General features: G+C 42.3%; 1 protein-coding gene across 1 annotated transcript in view; it reads right to left on the bottom strand.

The window, feature by feature from the left end:
- Positions 1 to 16,962: 16,962 nt before the first annotated feature.
- LOC141112515 (kelch domain-containing protein 1-like) overlaps positions 16,963 to 21,357 on the bottom strand; it is a 49,802-nt gene continuing 45,407 nt past the window's right edge. The window contains exons 10-11 of the mRNA XM_073605413.1: positions 20,430 to 20,527; positions 16,963 to 18,006 (exon numbers count right to left, since the gene is read on the bottom strand). Coding sequence (XP_073461514.1) covers positions 17,801 to 18,006; positions 20,430 to 20,527 — 304 coding nt within the window. The 3' untranslated portion in view covers positions 16,963 to 17,800. The remainder of the gene's footprint in view (positions 18,007 to 20,429; positions 20,528 to 21,357) is intronic.

The raw sequence follows: 21,357 nt of genomic DNA, 5'->3' as shown, positions 1-21,357 counted from the left end.
TTTGAACCCAGATGCTCAGGGATGCTAAGCAGAAGTTCTAACCTCTAAGCCACGGAGTTGCCACATGAGAACCTCCTACACATAAATACTGCATTTCTTTGGACATACAGGTGATGGAATTACATTACTCAAGAGTTATTCTTCTTGATTTATTCTGTGATATTTGGTGGTTCTTTGTAGGTGAGTGTAGAATAGTGATATTACCCTCAAATTTTTGAGAATTACATTTTGATTTCTGATGTTGGTACACATATCACATTTTTTGGGCTCAAATTATGATTATTTGGAAATAATAAAAAGCACAAAAAATTGTGACTAATTTTAAATTTGCAACAGCAATGGTATTGTTTGTGCTTTGTAAAGACACCTGTGTGAGTTTAGGTAAAGATTGTTGTGAGATGGAGAGTAACAAGTGAAAGTGACAGAGAAAAATATATTTTACCAAAACATCAAAACATTCCACATTCTAGCATTCTTGAAAACAAAATATTTGAAGTAGAAGAAACAATGTTGTAAAGGAAAAATTCTTTCAGAGAAAGATACATTTCATCTCAACATTAAAAGGATTTATTTGGGGAAGTTACAATTGTACCATTAGAATCAATGGCTAAAACTTGCATTGGACTATAATAGTGCCGATTTTCACTTACAAAAAATGCTCTTTAACACAGCGCTCATTTTTGGATTTACTATAGCTCCCTATAAAAAAGCCATGGGAGCTAAAATGAGAGTAGTTTGCATGTCTGAGCATGCTCAGTTGTGCTGGGACCTAGTTGTACAAAAACAGGAAATTTATCTCTTCTCAGACTTTTAAAGATATTTCAGTGTAGAAATCACTTTTTCACACAGTTTAAAAGCAGACTATCTAACAATATACCGCATATTTCAGTACCATTTAGGCAATTATATCATGCTCTAAACATTATTTCCATGTGCACTACTCCAGGTTTTAGTAGAGTAAGGGTTTAGGCGCTAGTTGTTTTCAGGGAGCTATAGTAAATTTGATTTTGGGAGTATTTTTTCACCAGCGCTATAGTGAATACTATTTTAGTGCTAATTAGCGACAATTACAGCTAATTAGCACCGCAGCGCTATAGTAAATGACCCCCAATGTCTATACCTGTTATACTGGTTTTTGTTTTGTTTTCTTTGTTTAAAATCAAATAAAGATATAAAAATCAGTGCAGCTGTGCAGGGCTCCGTCCCCTAGCCACATAGTTCATTTACTGAGATCTGTGAATGAATAAACTACAAATCCCATTCTCAATAGTTCTCAACAGACTACAAGTGCACTGATCAGCATGCTCATAGTCCATTCCCACTTCCTACAGCTTTCTAACTGAAAGCCTTTATGGAGATATGAGCATAAATCTGGAGGGAGAGTGTGCAGGAGCCTGACAATGCGCCCACGATCCACTGATTGTGGGTGTAATGCTTTGCTGGCTCTTAGGGGAAAAATAATAAATTCTAATTTCTCTCCTGCAAAAATATGTGCATTTATTTTTTTTAGAAGGCGAACTTAGCCTTTAATTCAAAATGTATGTTTTTACCGAGCTCTGGGAGCATAGCTATTGCTATACTTCCAGCACTCTGATGCTGGACCTTCTGGTCTCAGCTCCATGCAGCCGCTATGCCCACTCCTCCCCTCCTGTTGCCCAATTACAGAGCACTTTGTATTATGTGAACTCATTCACAAAATACAAAGGTTTCTGTGAAAGAACAGCAGAGGGGAGGGGTGGGTAGAGATGCTGTGTGTGAGAAGACATTGGGGGTTATTTACTAAAGTAAAATCCACTTTGCACTGCAAGTGCACTTGAAAGTGCACTGAAAGTGCACTTGGAAGTAAATTCACTGTAGATCCGAGGAGAACATGCAAGGAAAATAAAAAACAGCATTTTAGCTTGCACATGATTGGATGATAAAATCAGCAGAGCTTCCACTCATTTCAGATCTACCTCTTAGATTTAGAGCGACTGCACTTCCAAGTGCACTTTCAGTACACTTTCAAGTGCACTTGCAGTGCAAAGTGGATTTGCTTTTCGTAAATAACCCCCATTGTCTTTCCTTTACGCCCAGAACTGCGAAAAACTCATGCACCTTGTTGGACTTAAAGAGTGGAGAGAGATTAGAACACTTGTCAGTTTTTAATGCTGTCTGTGCTCCCATTAAGGAGATTCACTCTCTCTATTCATCTTGTTTACCATTATCATTTAAAGTGAAAGTAAAAGAAAATTCCACATTTTGGGTTGTCCCCAGAAAAGTAATAGAGGAAAAATCCTCCAATGGGGACACTAATTCTGGTGACTTCATTTGCAGGGATTTCTTTTCACTTCCTGTTTGGCTATGGAAAACTAAGTGAAGAGAAATCTCTGTAATGGGACAAAGATGGCGAAAAAAATCTGACATGGGTTATAACCCTTCCTTACTCTATCCAAAATGAAATAAAAAGTTTTGCCTATAGCTCTGCTTTAACACATAATAGTCCAACACATTTTACAGTGAGTTCAACTTTATACGTATTTTCCACCCTGGATTTAAGTTGTGTAAATCAAACTGTAACAAACTCAATCAAATCCATTTTAATTTCAGACCAAGAAACTATAAAATCTGGAAAGGTTAAAGCGGAGCTCCTCCAAAAATGGGAAGCTCCACCATCTGGTGTACCTGGGTACCGCGGCGAACTCAGCCAGAAGTTTGGCCCCATCCTCCTTCCCCCGCAGCCAGCCCAATCGGAGAGTGTAGCGTGCTTTGTGCATGCGCAGTAGGGAACCGGCTGTGAAGCCACACAGCTTCACTGCTGGTTTCCTTTAGTGGAGATGGCGGCAGCATCCTATAGCTGATTAAAAAATCGGCTCGGGTGAGGACACTGCTGGATTCCTGGACAGGCAAGTGTCCTACTATTAAAAGTCAGCGGCTACAATATTTGTAGCCGCTGACTTAAAACATTTTCTACAGGAGCCTGGAGCTCCTCTTTAAGGGCGTAAATGCAAAATACTGTGTGTTCCAGTACTTTCCTTTCCTAACTGCCACCTTGTTTTCATTTTTACCTTGGATTTGTTGCATGACAAATTTTCTGTACTTTTTCATATTTTTATTTTTATATTTTGTGTACACTACAGTATGTAGTGACATTGTTCTGCATTACTGAATTTGGTCACTAGATGTCACCATGATTCACATATTGAGTGAATATGTGCTTGTAGTGTAGACGGGTCAAATGACTATCATGGTTCTGTTTATACATTGTTGTTGATTTTGTCCAAATACAAGAATTTTGTCTCTTGCAATCATAAGAGATATACGTAGTTAATGTATTCCCTATCTGGCCCGTATTTTTACAGTATTAGCCTTTGGTTATTTAAACCTTTTTTAAAACCAAAAGCAAGCATTTATTATATTGCAGTTTACCAATTCTGCATTCGTTTTCTTTTTTAGGCTTTCTTTCTTCTATTTTCATCTGGTGATCCAGCCAATAAGTCTGTTGTTTTTCAAGAGAACAAGCTGTCTTCCAGATGTATCAATTTACAAGGATGAGACAAATCATTTACCACTGACAGGTGCCGGATCAGTTTTTTTTTATTCATGTAAAACCTCAATTTCCCCCCCAAAAAAACTGTTGCTGTAAATGTAGTTAGCTGGAGTTCGGTCTCAATTTGTTAGTGTATCTAAATCCTTGGTAGATTTGGTAGTGTGCTTCAGATCATTATTGTGTTAAGATAAAAATTTTCTAGTTCAATTTTAACTTTTAAAAAGATACAGTATGTAGCAGGGAGCTGGCAATCTTATCTGCAGTATCATAAGACACTCTGCAACATTGTTGTGTTCTGTCCGATTAGGCGTATTGGAAGTGACGTTCCATCACGGTCATCTTGGTACACCTCGCACTCGCCCACACTAAGCCTACAGTCTGAAGTCGTCAAGCGGACATCTTTTTACACCCACCGAAATCTTGCATTTTACACTTATTTTTACCACTAAGCAGCGGCAAGCCTGCTGATCTCACATGTTTGTTAATGTGACAGAAAACCACTGCTTTTAAAATTCAACATTAAAACAGTGTCACAGACTTCTAAAAACTATATTTCACGATATAAGCTCAGTTAAGTGCTAAAAATAAGTGTGAAATGCAAGACTTCGTGGGTGTAAAAAAAAATGTCTGCTTGGTGACTTCAGACTGTAGGCACCCCTGAAGAAACCTCAAGGCACCCTGGTTAAAAAAAAACTGGCCTAGGCAAATGCTGTCATACTGTACAAACCAGGAGTCTTCAGGAGGAGAGGAGAGGAGGAGGGGTTTTCTCAGCTAAGCATACTCTCCTGCATGCATACTTGGCTAAGGGCAGATGGATTCTAGGAAGTAAATGTTACATGAATCATTTGCCCTTATTCAAGATGGCCACAGCTAGAAATGCTAGGGGAGTGTTTTTCAAAGTGATTTCTCAACATAATAAAGCATTGCAACATGGATGGATAGGGGAGTTTGCTTTGAATATTAAAAATTAATTAAGTAGTGTTCTTGGTTTGTGGTGCTCAGATGCAGTGTAGATGCACATCGCCCGTGTCCACTGTATCTCATGCACGGAACGACGTACAGGTACGTCGGTTCGCTCAGCCGGGCTTCCCTGCCGCAGTATATGTGTGGTGGGCAGTCCGGAAGTGGTTAAAGGATCTGCTACTGACAGTTTGGTGCCCAATACCAAAGCATACCTTTAAAGCTCTAATTGCGTCCATGCCTTGATGCGTCAGTGCTGTTTTGGCAGCAAAAGGGGACCTTCTCAATATTAAGCGGGTCAACATAAACTTATGGCTAATTGATGTATCTTCCTGATTCAGTTTTCTACCAATTTTACTGCTTGAAACAATACAAAATCTGCCGTTTATATAGTTTTAACCCTCAACTGAGAAGGATTCAGAGCCAAAGGCATATCTTTACATCTATGACTTTGTTTGTTGCCTTCAAACTAAGTCATTGTGGTTTCTTACAAAGAATATATCAATACATTAAAAGAGAAGTATGTTTTTTTTTTTTCTTTTTTTTTTAGTATCATACTTACCTAGGTGGATGCATCATCGGTCCCCTGGCACCTCTAACACTCAGAACCAAGCGATCGAACACCACTGATTGCTCGGTTCTCACAGCTCCATGAGCAGAGAGCTGCTCACTGTCAGTCAGCGGCTTTCTGCTCTGCCCCCCCTCGCCCACTAGAGCGCTGGGCTGTGGAGGGGCGGGAGCAGCCGGCTCAGGTTTCACAGCGGCTCGCTGAGAGCCTGGGCCGGGTGCTGGTCCAGGAATCCGGGCGGGTCCCGACGCTATGGTCGTGATGACGCTCGAGCCTGGACCAATTCTGTTACATCAGCAGACATCGGACTTTAGGCCGCTCTCTGCTGAAAACGGATTACAGGGGTGCAAAATGAACTGCACTCCTGTCACCCACAGGAGTACAGCACAAGTGAGCTTTGGCTGTACTTCTCCTTTAAAAACTTTGGGAGAGGATTATCAACTTTGTTGCACATCTAATGAACACAAACAAAGAAACAGCAGATTGAGGCCTGGTTCACACTAGTGGGATTTCAGATGCGACTTGAGTTGCACAGAATTGCATGACATCGGAAATCACATTGCTGTCAGTTAAAATCAATGCGACTCAGCACATAGTGTTTTTATAAAAGGTTCCTGCACTACTTTGGTGCAATTCTGATGCAGTTTTGGCCCCATAGAGTATGCAAACCACATCCAAGTAGCACTGCATAAAATCACTGAAAGTTGGAACAAAATCAGATCGCAGCAGTGTGAACCAAGTCACAAATTTTTCTCAATATTTATAGACATCTTATATACTGTAAGCTAATTCGCACTTTTTCAAAACCAGGTCAGGACCAGTAAAATGAGAAAGTGTTTTGTATTATAAAAATAAGTCTATCTATAGGAATGTTGCTCTCTGCGCTGCAGACTGTGTTCCTACAGGCTCCAGTCATGGAAATCACATATGGAGAAATAGTGATGCATGCTATGAGATAAATCTACCGTAAGATCGCAGCTACAGTCAAATTGCTGCATGCACAAAGGTATTAATGCATCAGCATAAATCATGCCAGTGGTCACCTCTAGCATGTGTCAAGCGTAAACTATCCAATACATCTGCTGCAAATGTTTTCCAAAGCAGTCAGCCATCCAACATTTTAGGCACAGAGGTCACAAACACATACAAATTGCAGGAAATCCTTGTTCCATTACACATGGGATTCAGCTTGTAAACATAAGTCTGAAGTGCTTTTAACCACCTCAGCTCTGGAAGGCTTTACACCCTTCATGACCAGGCCGTTTTTGCCATTTAACACTGTGTTATTTAAACTGGTAAATGCGCAGTCATGCAACGCTGTACCCAAACAAAATTTGTATCATTTTTTTTTTGCACACAAATAGAGCTTGTTTTGGTGGTATTTGATCACCACTAGGTTTTTTATTTATTATATAAATGAAAATTTTGAACACAAAAAATAATATTTTTTACTTCCTGCTATAAAACAGATCTAATAAAAAAATACAATTTCTTTATACATTTAGTACAAAATATATTCTACTACATGTCTTTGGTAAAAAAAAAAAAATATTCAAAAAAATCCCAATAAATGTATATTGATTAATTTGTGTAAAAGTTATATTGTCTACAAACTGTGTTGTGTGTATATATACACATACACACACACACACACACATACATACAGTATCTCACAAAAGTCACTTTGCTACAATGTAAAGTAGTGAATGTACAGCTTGTATAACAGTGTAAATTTGCTGCCCCCTCAAAATAACTCAACACACAACCATTAATGTCTAAACCGCTGGCAACAAAAGTGAGTACACCCCTAAGTGAAAATTTCCAAATTGGGCTCAATTAGCCATTTTCCCACCATGTGACTCATTAGTGTTGGAAGGTCTCATGTGTAAATGGGGAGAAGGTGTGTTAAATTTGGTGTTATTGCTCTTACTCTGTCATACTGGTCACCTCATGGCAAAGAACTCGCTGAGATCTAAAAAAAAAGAATGATTGCTCTACATAAAGATGGCCTAGGCTATAAGAAGATTGGCAAGACCCTGAAACCGAGCTGCAGCACGATGGCCAAGACCATACAGTGGTTTAACAGGACAGGTTCCACTCAAAACAGGCCTTGCCATGGTTGGCCAAAGTAGTTAAGTGCATGTGCTCAGCATCATATCCAGAGGTTGTCTTTGAGAAATAGACGTATGAGTGGTGCCGGCATTGCTGCAGAGGTTGAAGGGGTGGGGGGGTCAGACTGTCAGTGCTCAGACCATACGCTGCACACTGCATCAAATTGGTCTGCATGGCTGTCATCCCAGAAGGAAGCCTCTTCTGAAGATGATGCACAAGAAAGCCCCCAAAGTTTGCTGAAGACAAGCAGACTAAGGACATGGATTACTTGAACCATGTCCTGTGGTCTGATGAGACCAAGATAAACTTATTTGGTTCAGATGGTGTTAAGCCTGTGTGGCGGCAACCAGGTGAGGAGTACAATGACAAGTGTTTCTTGCCTACAGTCAAGCATGGTGGTGGGAGTGCCATGGTCTGGGGCTGCAGGAGTGCTGCTGTCACCGGGGAGCTAAACAGTAAAAGAGTGAGGACAGACCATATTGACCCCATAAAGAATGAGGAAGGGAATCTGGTTACAAAGGATGGTGAGATGGCGAAGGTATTGAATTTATTCTTCTCCTCAGTCTTCACAAGGTAATCGGGGGGGGGTTTCAGTAACCAAAACTGCAGTGTTTATCCTCATGACACGTCACACATAACAGAGGACAGAATTAGAAATAGACTTGAAAAACTTAACATAAGTTAATAAGTCACCGGGACCAGATGGCTTGCACCCGAATATCCTTAGGGAACTCAGTCAAGTAATTGCCAGACCATTGTTCCTAATTTTTACTGACAGTCTTCTGACTTGAATGGTACCAGCTGATTGGAGAAAAGCCAATATTTAAAAAAGGGCCAAAATACATCCCTGGGAATTACAGATAGCCTTACATCAACAGCATGCAAGCTCTTGGAGGGGATGATAAGGGACTATATACAAGATTTTAGTAATGAAATCGGTATCATTAGCAGAAATCGGCATGGATTCATGAAGAATCATTCTTGCCAAACCAATCTATTAACCTTCTATGAGGAGGTGAGCTGCCATCTAGATAAAGGGAGGCCAGTAGGTGTGGTGTATCTGGATTTTGCAAAAGCATTTCATACAGTTCCCCATAAACGTTTACTGTACAAAGTAAGGTCCATTGGCATGGACCATAGGGTGAGTACATGGATTGAAAACTGGCTACAAGGGCTATAGCTCATAGCAGTAATCATTGTTTTCTCCTGGTGGGGAAGGCTCCCTGCGTCCCCCTGCCGGCAGAACATGGTAGCGCTGCGGGAAGGATTCCCCCATGAACATTGACTGTGTTAATGTGGGAAAACTTTTTTGAATTTTCCTTCCTGCAACCCATGGTTGTAGGGGTGAGGCGGCGGGGGGAGGCTGGGAGAACACACAGTGATTATTGGTAGCGTCTATAGCAGCTTTCAATAAGTGCATGAAAAATCTGACAAGCTGGTTGTACCCAAGTTGATCGGTTGATCAACTTGGGTACACAATCAGCCTGCCTATACATGGTTCAAATCTCAGCCGGGCCCTGCTGTTCCGGCCAAGATTCAAACGAACAGTCTACGGACAGCTTTAAACTTACAAGGATAGTGTCTTATCTGCCTAATATTCTCTCCTTTCTCCCTTATCTGCAACCTGTGAACTTCAGCACTGTAAAGCTTTGCCAGCCTTTTTCTCTATCTGGGCCAAGACATACAGTCAAGGCTGGAAATGTACATGATTTAATTGAAGAAAGTGACATATAGTTCTTGAGACCAAGGAGAGGTTCCAATAAGGAAGTGACTGCTCTGGGCTTCAACAAAATGGCGGCCTCCCGCAAGGAGAAACAGGAGCAATGCTGGAGGCAATTTACAGCACACACTAATTTTGGTAGTGTAAAACCTTGAAAATTTGTCACACCAATGGCATGCCATAATTTGCCATTCAAGTACAATGCACGGCGTGGCCACAATGTGAGAGGAGAAAGACGTGTCCAGCATAGGCTCCTGCCATCTGTCTCACACATCTGCCGAAATCCGGACCTTTACAGCTCACCCTGAAACACAGGTACCTCCCGGGGATCTGGGAAGCTCCCCTGGTCCTCCCCATGCCCGTGAAAGGCAAAATGCCTAAGAAATCAGCCGCACAGAGGCCCCGGAACGTCCCGCTGAGCACACGACCGGCGGCCATCTTGCCTGTCAGCACCTGCATGTCTGTCTCATCAGAGATAAAGGGCTTGGCTTTTCCGCTCTCCACATTGCTTTGTTTTATTTGTGATCACATTTTTAATTGTATGCTGGTTTTATGAAGATAAATACCCGATTTGTTTTTTGATCTGCACCATTGGGAGCCCTTTTTCTTTTTTATATATCCTATCCATTGTGAGTCTGCCTAATCCACCCATTTGGCCCAGAGTTCAGCTCTGTCGTTCTAATTATATTGGGAGAATACCGGACTGCTGTGGACATCGGTGTCTGTTCCATTCCCTTTGCCGAATACTGCAGGATTCCTTTGGATCGTTCCTGTCACACCGAGACGTCCGTTATCCATGCCTGTCTGACCTGGTGTCGCTGACATCCAGGTCCACTGGTTCCGGTAAGAGTACCCATTTACTTTCTTCTGTGGTATTTGCTGATGATATCATACCTGGTGTTCCTGACTCCTTATATGAAGAAAATCCACATTTGTGGTGCCCCTGACTCCTTCCATGAACATTTCTTCACCTGTGGTGTACCCATCACCCTTCGGGATTGACCTATCTTTGATTCATTATTGATTTTTATTGTTCATCATTGGGACTTATTTACACTTATATAGCATTATATATATGTATTATATATGTTTGCATATATTTATAGCACTATTTGTTCACCAGCGCTACATTTTTACCTACTGTCTCATCAGAGACACAGACGAATCCCTCTATGGCGGCGCCTGTGATCCCGGCCACTGTTGGCTCCTCTGCCAGTAATCAGGTGGGTGCTGAGCTCCAAGTCGAGCACTCCACTGCTATGATTCTGGCAGCAATAGCAGACAGTAAGTCCTCTGTGGAAAATAAGATTGACAGCCTGTCCATAGAATGTGGCTTGATAAGGCAAGACATGGACAAGTTTAAAGGCTGCCTCCATGAGTCTGAACAACGCATATCTGAGGTGGAGGACACCTCTGCCTCCACTATGCATTCTGTGGCGGAACTGCAGCAGCAAGTAAAACTCCTAACGGAGCGTTCGGAGGACGCGAGAACAGACTCCCGGAGGGGACAGAGGGCTCTAATCCTGTGGTATTCTCTGAAGCCTTTTTTAAACAGCTCCTGGGCCTGCAACACCTGTCTCCAGTCTACGTGGTGAACGTGCACACAGGCCGGCCTCTGGCCGGAGGCCTGCTTGTGTGTGGCCGAGGGATTTCCTGGTTCGCCTATTGAACTTCTGGGACAGGGATCTCATCTTAACAGAGGCCCGCAAGCATCCTGAACTGAAATATGACAATGTTATACATCTTTACCCTGATTTTTCTCCAGATCTCCAGAAAAAACGGCACTCCTTCACGGATGTCCACAGGCGCCTGAGGGAGAAGGGCCTAGTCTACAACATGCTATATCCTAGCCGTCTAAAGGTCATTCACAATGGATCCGCAAAATTCTTTGAATCCCCTGCAGATGCGGTAGACTGGTTGGATTCCATCGCTTGAAGAGGTATGCTGGGAGTTGTTGTTCATGTTGAATACGATTGTTGGGCTGTAACTCACTCCTTTAAGACAGATATTTTCTTTAACAAGTGAACAGCATTAAAGAGTCCGGGACTGCCTGTCCGTTAATCGCAGGAACCTATGACCCTATTGCTGGATACTGACACAAACCTGTTATGCCGTGTACACACGACTGGACTATTCGACAGCTAAGGTCAATTCGATCGTGTGTGGGCTTCATCGGACCTTTTCTGACAAAAAATCTGACGGACTTTAGAAATAGAACATGTTTCAAATCTTTCCGACGTACTTGAGTCCTATTGAAAAATCCATTCTTCTGTATGCTAGTCCGACGGACCAAAAACGACGTTAGGGCAGCTATTGGCTATGAACATCCTATTCTAGTCTGGTCGTACGTCATCACGTTCGAATCAGACTTTGGTGTGATCGTGTGTAGGCAAGTCCATTTCGTTGGAACTCCGTCGAAAAGTCCTTCGGAGTTCAGTCCGTCGAAAAGTCCGCTCGTGTGTACGCGGCATAAGTCTTCAAAACCCCTTCTGGAGTGGATGGACTCTTAGAACGATCCACTGTTTTTGGGACGTTTTTGGGAATGAAGTTTCTCCAGTGTTTTTTTTCTGTTCACCTGGAGCAAACAGGGAGTTGGGTACTTACACTGTTGAATTTTTTTTTACCTTTTTGCTTTTTTTGTTTTTATTTTTTCAACACTTTTCTACAATTTTTTGTTTGTTCTTTGCCCAATATGGTTTATGCTGCTACTCTGTTGTTTTGTGGTGTGTTGTGGCTCTCTGCGTCCGGGTCCTACCTCCCTGACCCCCCCTCACTATAGCATCTATCCTGTCCCTATGTTCTATAAATCTTCGCTTTATGAGTAATCTCAAAATTCTCTCTTGGAACGTCCGAGGCTTAAACTCTAAATTTAAGAGATTGTTGGTACTCCAATAACTTAAAGATCAGAATCCGCACATAGTCTTCTTGCAGGAGACCCATTTAACTGGGAGCAGGGTACTCTCCCTAAACAGGAGTTGGATTCAGAGATCCATACACTCCACTCATTCTTCATATGCTAGAGGGGTGGCTATACTAATTCACAAAAAGCTAGCCTGTTCAGTGGAGCATGTGGTTACAGATCCCCAGGGGCGCTATGTCATGGTGGTTCTGGAGGTCAAATCCCAACTAATGGCGTTCGTGAATGTTTATGTCCCACCCCCTTTTAAAAGCGAGGTCTTGTACATGATCCTCGAGAAGGTTGCCACTTTTGGCCCATTAAAATTGTTTGTGGCTGGTGATTTTAACAATATTCTATGCCCTGTACACCTCTAATCCGAATCGGCTGCAGAACCTGGAGCTCGGATACTGGGCAGATTCAGTGACTTTAGAGGAGGTGTGGTAATGGAAAAATCCTGGAGAAAGAGGTTACTCCTATCTTTCCCACGTCAGCACCTCTTCCTCTCATATAGAATTGGCATTTGCCAACCCAGCTCTGCTGCCACAGGTCACTAAGGTCTCCTACCTGGCTGGGGGAATCTCAGATCACACCCCCCACAGGTTATATTACCTCTTACCTCTGCTAGACATAGTGGGGTGTGGAGGCTACATCCTGGTTGGGTGGCGGAGCCCTCAGTCTCACCACAGTTAAAAGATTACTGGGATCACAATGAAGGAACAGCGGATAGGCCTGTGGTGTGGGACACATTTAAGGCGTCAACCAGGGGGATGTATGTATCGGCCATCAAGGCTGCCAGGGCTGAGTAAAACTCCACCACTGAAAAGCTTCAAGCTCATGAAACACTCTGTGCAAAGACTCATGCTGAAACACCTTCCCCTTCCTCCCTAGCTGAGTTGCAGATGGCCAGAAGGGCACTGTTGGTGCACTTCCAAAGTCTCACTCAATGTAACTTCAAAACTAGGGCCGAAACACTGTTTGATAAAGGGGACAAAAATGGGAAGCTGTTAGCCTATCTGACTGCTGATGCTCAGACGCACACAGCATTTCCCTGTGTTCACACACCTGAGGGCACGTTGGTGAGAGATGGGGAGGGCATCAAGCGGGCATTTGTCTCCTATTACTCTAAATTGTACACCCGTCTCACCTTATGACCATCAGGCCTTGACAGATCTGCTGGACCCCCTCTGGATCCCGGTGCTGCCAGCTGAGGTGGCGACTAGTTTAGATGCACCTTTTACAGACAAAGAATTGCCTACTTTCCCAATGGTAAGTCACTGGGCCCTGATGGGATTCCCGCAGAATGGTACAAACAATATGTAGAGCTCCTATCCCCCGGACTTTTGCAACTCTATAGAAACTGTTTAGAAACTGGTATGCTACCTACCTCCTTTTACGAGGCCCATGTGGTCTTACTGCCCAAACCAGACAAGGACCCTCTCCTGCTCATCGTATAGGCCCATAGCATTGCTTAATATGGACCTCAAAAATTCTTACTAAAATGCTTGCCAATCGGTTAATGAAAATAATAGATCATTTCATTTCACCCGATCAGACTGGGTTCATGCCTAAAAAGTAGACATGTGCATTCGTTTTCGTCCGAATGCATTTTCGTACGAATTTCAGGTATTTTCATTATCGTTTTAACAAACGATAACGAAAGTGCAGAGTCCGAAAAACGAAAGATCCGACAAAAAAAAAAGGTTTATTTTCGTTTTCATTGCTACAACAGTTCGATATAGATAGGAGATTCGACATGATGATGACAATAACAATCTGTCCATCAAACCTGTGGTCGAATGTGCCTAACCTTAGCTCTATTAGTCCAAGATTATTCTACATAGAGAGAAAAGATTCGACGTAGGGGAGGAAAGATTCGATGTAGGGGAGGAAAGATTCGACGTAGGGGAGGAAAGATAAATAAAAATAATGATGATGATGAATGTTATTGGCTGATTGTAACCAAAGAGGAGGAGCAGTAAAATAGCTAGAACTAAGTACACACGTACTTTGGCTTATGGTGTCTGTTGAAAGTTCTAAGAAGATTCGACGGAGCAGGTAAACTATACGGCGTCGCACAGTTTAGCTGCTCCGTCGAATCTTCTTTGAACATTTTACAGACACCATAAGCATTCAATGACAGATTCGACCTTAATTAGGATTTTCGGACGAATGCAATTTTTAACAAAAACCGAAATAAATAAAAACGAATTTCAGGAGTAACTAAATAAATGTATTTTTTTGGACGAAAACGAAATATTTCAGTGTGCACATGTCTACTAAAAAGTCCACAGATATCAATATTTGGAGGGTGTATACACATACTTAGTTGGAGGCTGGGAGTTCGTGGGGGGGGGGGCCTGGTGTTTTTTGATCCGGAAAAGGCATTTGACTCCATTGATTGGGGGTACATGAGGTGTTGCACTGCATGGGATTTGGCCCCACCTTCCTTCAGTGAATATCGCTGCTGTATGACCATTCGGTAGCAGCTCTCCGTCTCCGGGGTGTCAGATGCCTTTCCGGTGTCCAGGGGCACCAGCTCTCACCAGGGCTATTTGCATTGGTCATGGAACCTCTTGCAATGGCGCTCTTCCCCGCAGATACAGGGTATTACTGTGGGTACTCTGAGGTTACGGCCCTTTATGCAGACGACCTAGTGTTGTTAATCAAAGACACTGGACCATCTCTACAGGCAGTGCTGTCGCTACTAGGCAAGTTTTCTGTGGTCTCTGGCCTTAATGTCAACTGGACCAAGTCTAAAATACTCCCCTTACGGTCCCATCCTGTACCCGGACAAGCCAATCCCAATAACCCCTTACAATGGGTGAGACGGATTTAATACCTTGGACTTTTAATCACAAATTTGGTGACAGATTTCATTAACCTTAATGTCTCCCCTCTACTTGTTCTATCTAAAAAGTTTCACACCTGGAAAAACCTCCCACTGCCCTTCATTGGGAAAATAAATCTGATCAAGATGAAAATTCTTCCCTTGCTACTGTATATTCTCAGAAATTCGCCAGTGTGGATCCCAATGTCTCTTTTCAAATTGATAGATAGTATGCTCTCCTCCTTTTTGTGGCAGGGGGGAACTCCCCGCCTGAAATTGACCATTCTCCAGCAGCCATGGGGGGGGGGGGGCTTGGTGTACCTAGTTTTTATAAGTACTTCCTAGCTGGCCAACTAACAGTAGCCCACCGCTGGTTGACTTCTCCCCCAGATGACGCCTCTGTGTCCCTGGAGGCAGCCTGTGTGAGCCCATATGAGGCACTCTCGTACTTGGTCTACAGAAGTTTAAAGTCTCCGTACTCCCTCTATGCGCTCAGTGATTAGGGCATGGAATGCGACTCAGGGAATGCGGTCATCTAGTGTGAACAGGTTCTCCCCTAGAGTATTTTATTCCCACGCTACCATGTAGAAAATATAATACCAAAGGGAAAAGCCGCTTGCACCGGATAGGGTCCTAACTGGCCCCTAATAATAACGTAAACTAGCAAGTGGGTGTGGTGCTGCGCTAATCCAAATAAATGAATAGATACATAGATGAAGGGCATGCTGCAATGCTAATGTGTATAAAGCTAGTCCCAAAACGTGGGTGTGGGGTGTGTTCACAGTATAAAACCTTATATAAAATATTGTGAGATCCAAATTATTGTAAAGTATAACTAATCTCAAAAAAGAAGCAGAAAAATACAATGTTACACTGTACGTACGCCTTGAGATCTCTCCGGACGTACAGTGTAACATTGTATTTTCCCGCTTCTTATTTTGCTTTTTGTAAATTGTGTATATCAATTTCTTCGTCACCCACATACTTATTTATGCACCACTTGATAAGTCTGACACTGCATGCTTTATATCGTTTATGTTGACGTTATTGCAACTTTCCACAAGTCCGGACATTTGGATTTACTCTTTTTTGAGATTAGTTATACTTTACCATAATTTGGATCTCACAATATTTTATATAAGGTTTTATACTGTGAACACACCCCACGCCCACGTTTTGGGACTAGCTTTATACACATTAGCATTGCAGCACGCCCTTCATCTATGTATCTATTCATTTATTTGGATTAGCGCAGCACCACACCCACTTGCTAGGTTCTCCCCTAATTAACCTCTGTGGAGAAATCCCAATCTGGTACATTTTTATGACTACCCAGACCCTGTTGTCTGGACTAAATATGGGGTCAAAACTTTACAGCATATTGTACTAAATGGCATCCTAATGTCATTTAACGAACTTAAGGAGCTATAACCCACTGTATTAAATCGGTCACCTCTATTTCAATCCCCCTGTCCACTGAAGTATGCTTGTTGCATTTGGTTGAACCTTTGGCCACCACTAGGGCTATACGAACTATTCTCACCCTATTATTGTTCTATGCTAAAAGACGAATTGTCCTATCGTGGAAGAGTTAGTCAACCCCAACCTTGGAGACCTGGAAAGCTCTGGTCAATAAAGCAGTGCCATTTTATAAAGCTACCTATCTAAGAAGAGGGGCTCTAGCCAAATTTGATAAGGTTTGGGGAGGGTGGATGGCTTCTGTGGACACAGTTTTGGATTAACTACATAATCAGCTACAGTCACTGATCCTGGGGTTTGCTGCAGAGTTCTGAAGGTAAAGTTTTTGGAGTGCTAGAAGAGTGCGGGCTAGCTGGAGACCAATGTAAGTATTTTCTCAATAGACGGCCTATTCATATACCTAGAGGTTACTGGATTTCCTGGTGAGGGTATGGGGGGGAATCAGGGAGGGAAGGACCACATAGGCAGACATTCTCCTGTACGATAGAGCAGGGAGTCACCGCACGGAATCGCTATAAATCACACCTCCGGCTGGAGGGTAATGTAGTGGGCATAACTGTCTAGGCAAGACTGTACCAGGGCTGGGTTATTACCCTTTTTGAGTTTGTTGTGGGTTTTGTTTTGCTGGGGGGGGGGTTGTTTGTTTTTTTGTGTTGTTTATCTACACCCCTTTTTATTGATTTACACTGGGATGTTTTTTACTCTGTAACCAGTGACTGTTTCCGCTTTACGCGGGTTATTGTTTGTATGTCATAAAACTTAATAAAAAGTAATTTACAAAAAAAGTACAATGCACAAAGTTTTTAGTACAGACAAACCTGCACCAAAACAACATGATTCAGTAAAAAAAGACAAAGAAAATCAGCACTGCTAATAACAAATACCTGTATTTGATAGCATTCGTATGACAGAAATAACAAATAGGCAGTTTTAAGACACAAAGAACAAATTTAAAGAATATGTAAAACTGCTTTCTAACTAATCATAATTGTATAAAACTTCATTTACAATGAAACAAGCACATAGAATTCATATGTACAACCAAATGAAACAAGCTCTGTTAACACACTTAAAAGACGCTTTTTATCCCCATTTGAACGTTTTGCTGTATACGTACGTTTTTCTGTTAAATATGACTACCTACAGTAAATTCTTTTTAAAGTGGAAGTAAGCTCCAGTTTTGAACTTGTAACTACAGGTAAGCCTATAACAAAGCTTACTTATAGGTACAGTACATATCTCCTAAACTTACACTGTTTAGGAGATATTCACAAGCGATGCTGCCAGTGACATCACCGGCGCATGAGCTCTGAAGGGACGGCATACTTGTGCTGTACCTTGAGAGCTTCGTGCTGGAGCCAAGGGCACCTGACTCACCGTGGCTCTGGCCAGTTGCACAGCCGGAGCCCGCGAACCCGGAAGGAAGAGCAGGTGAAGATGACGGCGCCGGGAATCCATGACAAGGCTGCGTGGGAGGGATCCGCTTTACAGGCAAGTGTCAAAATGTGCTAGTATGCGGTGCATATGAGTACATTATGACTTGACCCTAGCCTGCAGAGAGGCCCACTTAATTTTTATTTCAGTAGCGATTTTAATACCAGTTTATGCAAGTCAGATTTTATTATAAAATTCTATACAAATCACAATACATGTTTATATACAAAATAAAAAGTCAAAGATTTATAAACAGAAGAGAAGTCAGGACTCTACAGATTCACAATATCTGTTATCTGCAGTCTGACAGTATCACAGTAGAACTGCCCCTCGTTGTCTCCTCCACCAAAGATCAGCAATTCCTGAGGACTGCAATCCTTACTTTCCTCTTGCACAGCAGGGAGGGTCAGCATAGCGTACCCTGCACGGGGCGAACGAGGCAATGATTTGTGAACCAAAGCAGTCCAAGTCTTTGTCACTGTAAGAGAAAAAGAAACCTTAAAAACATTTTAATTATGTAATATTTTCCAAATCGATACAATGTATTACTATTTCACCGTACAATAGCCAATTTGGAAATAAGATGAAGATATGCATTCACAGCCCACAACAGAACAGACACACTAAGGCAGGGGTCTTCAAACTGCGGCCCTCCAGGTGTTCAGGAACTACAATTCCCATCATGCCTAGTCATGTCTGTGAATGTCAGAGTTTTACAATGCCTCATGGGATGTGTAGTTCTGCAACAGCTGGAGGGCCGTAGTTTGAGGATCCCTGCACTAAGGGTTTGGTCAATGGCGGCAAACACATTTTGGTGATCCTGTTACTGAACCTAAGGTTTCATGCATAAGCTCAAAGAGTTGTGAGATGTAAGCCACACTTCGTTCATTTTGAGTCAACTGGCAGCAAGACAAAATGTCATGCAATAACTAGCTACACATTACATTTTATTTGATGGGGAGGAAAACAGAGTTGCAACAGTTAAACTATTTTTGATGTTGCATATGTACTTTAGAAATGCAGTAGTTGTATGCAGATTATTGTTCAGCTTTTATCAAAGGTTCTCCCACCAAATTAAATGTGTAATTTTCACAAAAGGACAGAACATGGCAAATCTACAAAAAAACTGCTACAGGTATAACATGCAAGCAGTCTCTAAAATCTTGTTCCTACAGCTGAAAGGGCAAAGCTCTCATACTTCTTGATAGCGTCAGAGCTTGCAAGCCTCTTCCTGCCTTCTGTACATTCCTTTTGCCTAATGGGGCTGCCCATAATGGGCCAAAAATCTGTGGGGGCAGAAGGAAAAGGCAAACTCAGACTCTATTTGGACATTTTGGAGCTTTGCTGGTCAAAGAGGCCCGAAATTTCATTTGAGGGCGTGGGAGGTTACTGCAGATAAGGTGCACTTTAAACCTGCAGCAGTTGTTTTTTTTCCCCATGACTAGGTCTCTTAAACATCATTTTCAATCATCTAATTTGTAGCACATTTTTTTACCCAATGTGCTGCAAATGAACTAATAGCAAATAAGTATTTGAAGTGACCTATCAGCAGACCTGGATGTAGGCAACTACTCCACCATTTGAACTATGGTTGGTGGAGGTGAACTCCACCCTGACATATAAAAAGTAATTATATTTACATAGAAGATGTTCCTCCAAATACATAAAAATTTAGGACCGATAGCCGGCACAGCTAAATATGTGCGTTTAAAGTGATTGTAAAGGCATACATTCTATGCATTAAGACAAAAAGCCTTCTGTGTCCAGCAGCCCCCCCCCCCCCCCCATATACTTACCTGAGCCCCATCTAGTTCCAGCAATGTTGTAGGAGTGTCTCGGCTGCCTGGGACTCCCCTCCTTACTGGCTGAGACAGCAGTGCAGCGCCATTGGGTCCCGCTGCTGTCAAAGTCAGTCAGCCAATGAGGAAAGAAAGGGAGCGGACTGCAGGTCCATGTCTGAATTGACACACAGAGCTGAGACTCGGCTCGGGTGCCCCCATAGCAAGCTGCTTGCTATGGGGGAACTCATCAGGAGGGAGGGGCCAGGAGAGCAGAAGAGGGACCCGAGAAGAGGAGGATCTGGGCTACTCTGTACAGAGCAGGTAAGTATAACAGGTTTGTTATTTTTAACTAAAAAAGCGAGACTTTACAATCACTTTAAGGTTGCCATATTGGTATATTGAGAGTTTGATTTGATTGTTGAAGAGTTCCTAAAACATTCCACTCTGCAGGTTGAGAATGGCTACTGGAAGACCTGCTGCATGAGGGTTCCCCCATCTAGTGGCCTCTTTTCCTGTAGCCCACAGCTGAAAAATTGTATATAACTTTGACCTATATGCCTCCATATGGTTTCCAAAATGCTAGATATGTCCATCATGTTTTGTTCCTCCTCAAGGCAGTGTACTTCCTTAAATTTTTCTTCCCCCTGTTCTTTGATAATTGGCTTATTCTGTTATTGGCTTGTTATATTACGCTGTATTTGTATTCATCTTAATAAAAATCTTCCCCCCCCCCCCCAACATGGAAGTGACCCTATCAGCCATTTTTGACTTGCAAAAATCCTGTCCGACAGGAAGCCCCACATGATGACTGTTAACACTGTTAGATGGGAAATGATCCTTATGTTACCTTTCAATACCCATGCCCAATTCAAATACCTCAGTTGCTTAAAAGCACACTCTCATCATACAGGGAAACAGCAGTTGATGATCTTTATGCCTGAAGTCAGGCCCTCAGCAAAGTGTAGGCACACAGAAGAGATTTTTCAAGCTTACAATATCAGTATGTGCTGGTAGGCAACTTTTAAAAGATTAAAATGGCTAACAGGCTCATTCTAAGCCCTTCAGTAGCAACAGTCAAAAACTGTAAATTAGGTAAAAGTAAAACAAGTCACATTTGTACCTGTATTAAACATATGGGTGTCGGTTAAAGCCTGATTTCCATCATAGCCTCCATGGATTAGGAAAGAAATATCAGACACGGATGCAGCTGAATGCCAACTGAAAAAAAAGAAAGAAAAAAACAAAAACTATGTGATCAATTTATACAGATATATAAATCATTTACAAACTATAGTAACTTATTTAAAGAACATGAACACTGACAGATGCATCAGAATTCTTTCAAATATGACTTCAAAATGTAATAACATTTAGATGACCCCATCTTAAAGTGGATGTAAACCTGAAAAAAACATTTTTTTAATGAAGACATCTACCTGGTACAGTAGAGGATGTCAAGTCATCTGTGCCCAGTCTTGCCACATAGAGTTAATTCTGCACTGAGCAATTCTCTTGTCTTTTTTTTACCAAGATAAAAAAACTACACACAGATAAATGTGTCGCCACATCCCCGCACTGCTGTGACTGACATCTAATTTCTTTATCTCATGCACAGCATGAGAGCAGAGAGTATGTATACAATTCCAGCTTCACATCCCTCCTCCTTTCTTCTCAAGCTCTCCTAGATTTGGCTGCTCCACACCTCAGCATGATTGAGCACGCTGAAGTCATGTGGTGCCTTTCCTGAGTTTTGACTAGATGTTACTCATGGGACGTGATCCACGAGATCAGCAGAAAATCAGTGTGACTACAAAGGATTTACATGGTGCAGTCAGCTCCCAGGACAGCAGCAGACAGAGTAGGAGAGTGTAGAGGTGGGCGGGAGTCATGTGACATCACCACTCCGCCCACCAAATGCACGCTAGGAGACCTGCCCACCGATTCTGGAGTTTTGAGGGGCTCCTACAGCTGAAAGAGGTTACAGAAGAAAGGCAAGGGTACATGCATGAGTTTTGTATATATGCACAGATTAATATTGTGCCATTTGT

The sequence above is a fragment of the Aquarana catesbeiana genome, linkage group LG11, assembly GCF_042186555.1.
Source record: "Aquarana catesbeiana isolate 2022-GZ linkage group LG11, ASM4218655v1, whole genome shotgun sequence".
Classification (NCBI taxonomy): domain Eukaryota; kingdom Metazoa; phylum Chordata; class Amphibia; order Anura; family Ranidae; genus Aquarana; species Aquarana catesbeiana.
Note: the sequence above shows the minus strand (reverse complement) of the source record. Positions and strands in the feature narration are given on the sequence as shown.